The sequence below is a fragment of the Colobus angolensis genome, unplaced genomic scaffold (genome assembly GCF_000951035.1).
Source record: "Colobus angolensis palliatus isolate OR3802 unplaced genomic scaffold, Cang.pa_1.0 Scaffold25, whole genome shotgun sequence".
In the NCBI taxonomy this organism is placed as follows: domain Eukaryota; kingdom Metazoa; phylum Chordata; class Mammalia; order Primates; family Cercopithecidae; genus Colobus; species Colobus angolensis.
Window position 1 is genome coordinate 6120199 of NW_012115710.1, and position 8067 is coordinate 6128265.

The 8067-nt window shown below is 47.2% G+C and overlaps 1 protein-coding gene across 1 annotated transcript in view; it reads left to right on the top strand.

Annotated features, from left to right (window-relative positions):
* PLA2G4C (phospholipase A2, group IVC (cytosolic, calcium-independent)) overlaps window positions 1-8067 on the top strand; it is a 58842-nt gene that overhangs the window by 29905 nt on the left and 20870 nt on the right. The window contains exons 12-13 of the mRNA XM_011946548.1: window positions 1306-1359; window positions 4332-4439. Of these exons, the coding sequence (XP_011801938.1) occupies window positions 1306-1359; window positions 4332-4439 (162 nt within the window). The remainder of the gene's footprint in view (window positions 1-1305; window positions 1360-4331; window positions 4440-8067) is intronic.

Below are 8067 nucleotides of genomic sequence, written 5' to 3' on the forward strand. Positions count from 1 at the left end.
CACACATCTGTAATCCCAGCACTTTGGGAGGCCAAGGCAGGTGGATCACCTGAGGTCAGGAGTTTGAGACCAGCCTGGCCAACATGGCGAAACCCTGTCTCTACTAAAAATACAAAACCTAGTCAGGCATGGTGCATGCACCTGTAATTCCAGTTATTCGGGAGGCTGAGGCAGGAGAATTGCTTGAACCTGGGAAGCAGAGGTTGCAGTGAGCTGAAATCGGCTATTGCACTCCAGCCTGGGTGACAGAGCGAGACTATGTCTCAAAACAAAAAAGAATTTTAGGATTTTTTAGTTCTGTGAAAAATGATAGCATTTTGATGGGAATTACATTGAATTTGTAGATTGCTTTTGGCAGTATGGTCATTTTCACAATATTGATTCTACCCATCCATGAGCATGGGATGTGTTTCCATTTGTTTGTGTCGTCTGTGATTTCTTTCAGCAGTGTTTTGTAGTTTTCCTTGTAGTGGTCTTTCACCTCCTTGGTTAGGTATATTCCTGAGTATTTTATTTTATTTTATTTTTTGCAGCTGTTGTAAAAGGGGTTGAGCTCTTGATTTGAATCTCAGCTTGGTCATTGTTGGTGTACATAGCAGTGCTACTGATTTGTGTACATTGATTTTGTATCCTGAAACTCTACTGAATTCATTCATCAGATCTAGGAGCTTTTTGGATGAGTCTTTAGGGTTTTCTAGGTGTACAGTCATATCATCAGTGAACAGTAACAGTTTGACTTCCTCTTTACCAGTTTAGATGCCCTTCATTTCTTTCTTTTGTCTGATGGCTCTGACTAGGACTTCTAGTACTATGTTGAATACAAGTGGTAAAAGTGGGCATCCTTGTCTTGTTCCAGTTCTCGGGGGATGCTTTAAACTTTTCTCCGTTCAGTGTAATGTTGGCAGTGTAATGTTGGCTCTTGTATACCGATTTTGTTGAGGGTTTTAATCATAAAGGGATGCGGAATTTTGTGAAATGCTTCTGCATCTCCTGTGATTTTTGTTTTTAATTCTGTTTCTGTGATGTATCACATTTGTTGACTTGCGTATGTTAAGCCATCCTTGCATTACTGGTATGAAACCCACTTGATCACGTCATGGCAGATTTCAAGCTACCAACATGAGGTCACTAAGCACAGAGTTGGAAGGCGGGTACAAAATTAGCTCTCCAGAGCCCTTATCAACAGACTGCAACCCGTGGCTGCCATTTCTGTTAAAGAGATGTCCCTGCAGGTAATCTGTATTTTCTATAACTGGTGACTTTACTGTACAGTTAAACATTCCCCCTGCCTCTGTTCTTTTGCAGCCCCGTTACTGAGGCTGCAACAAAGTTTGCAAAGGGAACGTCCTGCCCTGGAAGGTAAGCATCCTACTTTGTCATGAATCCCTAATGATAGTGTAGACTGCACACTGGCTTGAAGCCAGCCATTGTCCTAAAAACTGTGCGTGTCTGATTCATGTAGTGCTCCTTTGGGAATGGAGAGGAACATGGACTCTCACAGGTGCCCAAGGCCACGCAGCCAGGTGGAAGCAGGATCAGAGTTCAAACTGACACGCTGTAACCATATGCATGTAGGGTATATCTATGCACTGTAACCATGCGCATAGATATACCCTAGGTATGCCTAGGATCCAAGTGTCAGAAGCAGAAAATGGGAACAGCCTGAGGCAATTAGCAAATTGATATGAAAAATACTTCCCAAAACCACATGGGCTGAGAGTCTTGAAGGAGCCAGACTTGACCCATGGTGGGAGTATGGAGAACAAGAACAAAGTATCAGATGAATTCTGTATGGAGAAGTTAGATTATATTATGGAGGAGACTATATTTGTTCAGGAAAGGCTGTACTGCACAAAGACACCACAAATTGCTATGACTTAAGACACAAGGGGTTTATATTTTGCTCACCCAAAAAGCAATACGGGTTGAGTGTTCCTACAGGGCAACTTGGCTCCATGTGGGGACTTAGGCATCCAAGCTGCTTGCATCTCTTTTTTCTTTCTTTTCTGTTTTTTTTCTTTTTTTAAAGATAGAGTTTAGCTCTGTCGCCCAGGCTGGAGTACAGTGGCACTATCTCGGCTCACTGCAACCTCTGCCTCCCAGGTTCAAGCTTTTCTCCTGCCCCAACCTCCCAAATAGCTGCAATTATAGACACCTGCCACCACACCTGGCTAATTTTTGTATTTTTAGTAGAGACGAGTTTTCACTATGTTACCCGGGCTGCTCTTGAACTCCTGATCTCAAGTGATCTGCCTGCCTGGGCCTCCCAAAGTGCTGGGATTACAGGCATGAGCCACCACGCTGGGCCAAGCTGCTTGAATCTCATTGCTTCTCCTGTTGGCACAAGGTCTCCTTGTCTGTTCTATGAGAGGAGAGAGCTGGAGAGCCACAGAAGGCCTTTTGTAGCCAGGCCTGGAAGTAGCGGGCACCAGCTCCACACACCTCCTGTTGGCCAGGATCAGTCACATGGCCCCAACCTAACTACAGCGGAGGCTGACAAAGGTGGTCTCCCTTCCACTTGTGGAAGATGCAACTGTGGTGAACACAGCAGGGTACTCTTGCTTTTTCGCAGGCCAACAGTCAGGTACGGAGTGAAGGTAGGTCCTGAGCACAGCCCTGCATCCACTTCATGCCTCGCTCCCTGTTTTAGTTGTGAAGGCTGCTAGAGCAAAGTGCCATACGTAGGCTGGCTGGCTTAGCCACAACAGAGATTTATTTCTCAGTTCTGGTGGCTGGAAGTCCAAGATCAGAGTACCAGTAGGGTTGAATTCCTGGGAACCCGCTTCTGGGTTGCAGAGAGCCAACTTCTTGCCACATGACACGCTTTAATATTGTTTTTTTGACATCAGCATTCACCATATGCTGGTTATGGACAAGTCTGGAAGGAGAATCTATCTCCAACCTACAAATGGCTAACGAATGTTATGGGATGGTAGGCTGGTGACTGTGCCACCACACTCCAGCCTGGGCGACAGAGTGAGAACCTGTCTCAACAACAACAACAACAACAAAGAAATATCAAACAAGGTGATGGTATTAAGAGATGGGGCCTTTGGGAGCTGTTGAGAGCATGAGGGTAGAGCCCTCTTGATTCGGATTAATCCCTTATAAAAGAAGCCTCAGAGAGCTCACTCCAAGGATTGCGGTGAAGATTGAAGGGTAGAATTTATGCAAAATGCTCCAAGATAAGCCTGGCAGGTGATGTTCTCAGCAAATGTGAGCAGAGCTATTATCAGTGCATGTGTGAGAGAGAGTTGAGCATCATCTAATTCGTGAGTGTGGATAAAAATAAAAGAGGGGGTACCAGGCATGGTAGCTCAATGCCTGTAATCCCAGCACTTTGGGAGGCTGAGGCAGGTGGATCGCTTGAGGTCAGGAGTTCGAGACCAGCCTGGCCAAAATGGTGAAACCCTGTCTGTACTAAAAATACAAAAATTAGCTGGGCCTGGTCGTGGTGCACGTTTATAGTCCAAGATACTCCAGAGGCTGAGCCAGGGGATTCGCTTGAAACTGGGAGGCAGAGGCTGCAGTGAGCTGAGATTACCCCATTGCACTCCAGCCTGGGCAATAGAGCAAGACTCTGTCTCAAATAAATAAATAAATAAGGCCGGGCGCGGTGGCTCACGCCTGTAATCCCAGCACTTTGGGAGGCCGAGATGGGCGGATCACGAGGTCAGGAGATCAAGACCATCTTGGCTAACACGGTGAAACCCTGTCTCTACTAAAAATACAAAAAACTAGCCGGGCGAGGTGGCGGGCGCCTGTAGTCCCAGCTACTCAGGAGGCTGAGGCAGGAGAATGGCGTGAACCTGGGAGGCGGAGCTTGCAGTGAGCTGAGATCCGGCCACTGCACTCCAGCCTGGGCGACAGAGTGAGACTCTGTCTCAGAAAATAAATAAATAAATAAATAAATAAATAAATAAAAGAGGAGAAGACTTTGCCTCCGGCCACTGCACTCCAGCCTGGGCGACAGAGTGAGACTCTGTCTCAGAAAATAAATAAATAAATAAATAAATAAATAAATAAATAAATAAATAAATAAATAAAAGAGGAGAAGACTTTGCCTCAAACCCTGAAGAAGATGAGCGTGTAAAAGATGAGTAGAGGCAGAGGCAGAGATGAAGGAGCTAGAAAAAAGAGGCCAGAAAGTCAGAGAGAGCAAGGTAACATGGAGGTCAGCAGAAGGCAAGGGGAGAGAGGGTCACCTGGAGAAGGAGGTCACCTCGGGAGGAACCGCAGGGCATTGCAGACGGTGAGGCAGAGCAGGGTCTGTGGTGTTCTTGGCAGGGTACTTACACAGCATCTGAGACCACCTGGGTTTCTTGACGTAGATGAAGGCGGTGAGCCTAATTACAACTGGCTGACTGAGATGCTCGAGAATTGGACCAGGACCTTCCTGGAAAAGCAGGAGCAGCCCGATGAGGACCCCGAAAGTAAAGGTACCGTGCATAGTGTAATAAGTGTCATCAACAGTAAGTGCCACCAATCTCTCTCCTCTTGCTCTTCCCCACCCCTGTGGGCCAGTCCTGCAGGGGACATGACCAGATGTCCTGCTCGTACAGTTTGGATGCTTGCTCCCTTCCAAATCTCATGTTGAAATGTAATCCCCCAATGTAAATTAGTTCAACCATTGTAGAAGATAGTGTGGCAATTCCTCAAGGATCTAGATCCAGAAATACCATCTGACCCAGCAATCCCATTACTGGGTATATGCCCAAAGGAATAGAAATCATTCTGTTAGAAAGATACAGGCACGTGTATGTTCACTGCAGCCCTGTTTACAATAGCAAAGACATGGAATCAACTCAAATGCCCATCAATGATAGACTGGATAAAGAAAATATGGTACATATACACTGTGGAATACTATGCAGCCAGAAAAAGGAACAAGATCATGTCCTTTGCAGGGACATGGGTGGAGCTGGAAGCCATTATCCTCAGCAAACTAATGCAGGAACAGAAAACCAAACACCACATGTTCTTACTTATAAGTGGGAGCTGAATGATGAGAACACATGAACACAGGGAGGGGAACAGTACACACTGGGGCCCGCTGGGTGTGGGTGGGGAGAAGAAGAGCACCAGGATAAATAGCTAATGCATGCAGGCCTTAATACCTAGGTGATGGGTTGATAGGTGCAGCAAACCACCATGGCACACGTTTACCTATGTAACAAATCTGCATGTCCTGCACATGTATCCCAGAACTTAAAATTAAATTAAATTAAAAGAAAAAGAAACGTAATCCCCAGTGTTGGAGGTGGGGCCTGGTGGGAGGTGATTGGATCAGGGGGACGGATCTCTCCTGAATGGTTTAGCGTCATCCTCTTGGTGATTAATGAGTGCTTGCTCTGAGTTTATGTGAGATACGGTTGCTTAGAAGTGTGTGGCACCATCCCCCTCGCTCTCTTCTCCTCTTCTTGACAAGTGATGTACCTGCTCTCCCTTCACCTTCCATCATGATTGGAAGCTTCCTGAGGCCCCACCAGAAGCAGATGCCAGCACCATGCTTCCTATACAGCATCCAGAGCTGTGAGCCAATTAAACCTCTTTTCTTTACAAATTATCCAACCTTGGGTACTTCTTTATAGCAATGCAAGAATGGACTGATACGCCCACCCTCTATCCATCCACCCGGCCATCCATCCATTTAGGATGTCTTGAGTCATTAGCATGAAATAATAACTCTCCTAATAGCAGGCTGGGGTTAGGGGTGACAAAGGGGAAATGACAGACCAGGTGCCTGCCTGGAGGACTCACCGTCTAGAGGATGAGACGGAGAATAGACAGGTAAGTTCATCCCCGACTGGGCTAATTTCTATGGAGAGGGCTGGGTGCAGTGGCTCACACCTGTAATCCCAGCACTTTGGGAGGCTGAGGCAGGAAGATCACTTGACCCCAGGAATTCAAGACCAGCCTGGACAACATCGCAAGACCCCATCTCTACAAAAATTTTTTGTAAAAAATTAGCTGGGCATGGTAACGCGTTCCTGAGACAGGATTTGGTGCTCCAGTCTGGGGGCAGAATTTCTTCTCTACAAACTGTTTTGCCCTTAAAGCCTTCAACTGAGTAGAGGAGGCCCACCCACATCACTGAGAATAATCTTCTTGAAGTCAACTGATTTTAGCTGTCAACCACATCTACAAAATACCTTCACAGCCATACCTAGGGTAGCGTTTGATTCAATAACTAGTTACTGTGGCCTAGCCTAGTTACCATGTTAAACCATCCTCCCAACATCATCAGAGCTATAGGCAGATTCTTATTTATTCCTCATAAAACTACAAGGGATAGGTGTTACTCTCTTCCTGGTTTTACAGATGAGAACAGAGATGTTAAGTAACTTGCTCGGGGGCCCGGTGCAGTGGCTGATGCTTGTAATCCTAGCACTTTGGGAGGCCAAGGTGGGTGGATCACCTGAGGTCAGGAGTTTGAGACCAGCCCGGCCAACGTAGCAAAACCTCTTCTGTACTACAAATACAAAAAAAATATTTAGCCGGGCGTAGTGGTGGGTGCCTGTAGTCCTAGCTACTCAGGAGACTGAGGCGGGAGAATCCCTTGAGCCCAGGAGGTGGAGGTGGCAGTGAGCTGAGATTACACCACTGCACTCCAGTCTGAGACTCTGTCTCAAGAAAAAAAATAAAGAAATAAAAGTAACGTGCTCAGGGTCTCACAGCTAATGAGCGATGAAGTCAAATTCAAATCGGCATCTAGCTCAAGCACCCACCTCCGTACTAGCTTTGCTCTCTTGCCACTCTGCCCATGCTGTTCAGAGAAAGGATTGAGGCTGAAAAACCAGGAAGAAAGAAATCAGAGCGGAAAGCTGTGTTGCATCCTGGATGGAAAAAGATACTGCATAAGGTCCTGGCAGCTGAGATTGGAAGGAGCAGAGACACTGAAAAGATGATGAGGAGGTGGAACTGGCAGGTCTTGGTGATAGTCTGGTGTGAGGGTGAGGAAGAGGCAGAAGTCTGGGGTGATGACCTGGTTTACGCCTCAGTGACTTGGCAGCCCCTTGGGCTGAGGACAGGAGCACAGGAAAATGTGCTAGGCACTTTAGAACAGCTCCTGGAACATTCTGCATCGTCCTCCCCCATGAACTTAAAGAGAACAAGCTCATTTCCCCAGGGACACAGGTGATCATACAGTCATTAAATCTCCATCTTTTCCTTGCCAACTCCCTCCACCCCAATGGCCCAAAGTCGTGTCTCACCAGTGGCTCAATAACAGGTGCTGGATCAGACGGCCAGGACCCCGAGGCCCCTGGATGCCAACCTTTCCCAGCTCACTGGATTTGTCAGCTCTCCTGCCCTAGCAAATACCACAGGCGGGGTGGCTTCAACTAGAGGCTTTTATTTTCTCACGGTTTTTTTTTTTTTTGAGACTGAGTCTTGTTCTGTCGCCCAGGCTGGAGTGCAGTGGCGAGATCTCCGCTCACTGCAAGCTCCGCCTCCTGGATTCACACCGTTCTCCTGCCTCAGCCTCCCAAACAGCTGGGACTACAGGCGCCCGCCATCACACCCGGCTAATTTTTTGTATTTTTAGTAGAGACAGGGTTTTACCGTATTAGCCAGGATAGTCTCCATCTCCTGACTTCATGATCCACCCTCTTGGGCCTCCCAAAGTGCTGGGATTACAGGCGTGAGCCACCGTACCTGGCTTTTTTTTTTTTTCTTTCTGTTTTTGAGACAGGGGTTTCCCCATGTTGTCCAGGCTGGTCTCGAACCCCTGACCTCAAGTGACCCACCCACCTGGGCCTTCCAAAGTGCTGGAATTACAAGTGTGAGTCCCTGTGCCTGGCCTTATTTTCTCACAATTCTACAGGCAGGAAGTCCAAGATCAAGGTGCCAGCGGGGTCAGTTTCTCCTGAGGCCTCTCTCCATGGCTTGCAGATGGGCAGCCGCCTTCTCACCACATCCTCCCAGCCCTACCTTTCCTCTGTGCACATGCATTCTTGATGTCTTTTTTTTTTTTTTTTTTTGATACAAGGTCTCACTCTGTTCCCCAGGCTGGAGTGCAGTGGTACATTCATAGTTCACTTCAGCCTTGAACTCCTGAGCTCAAGT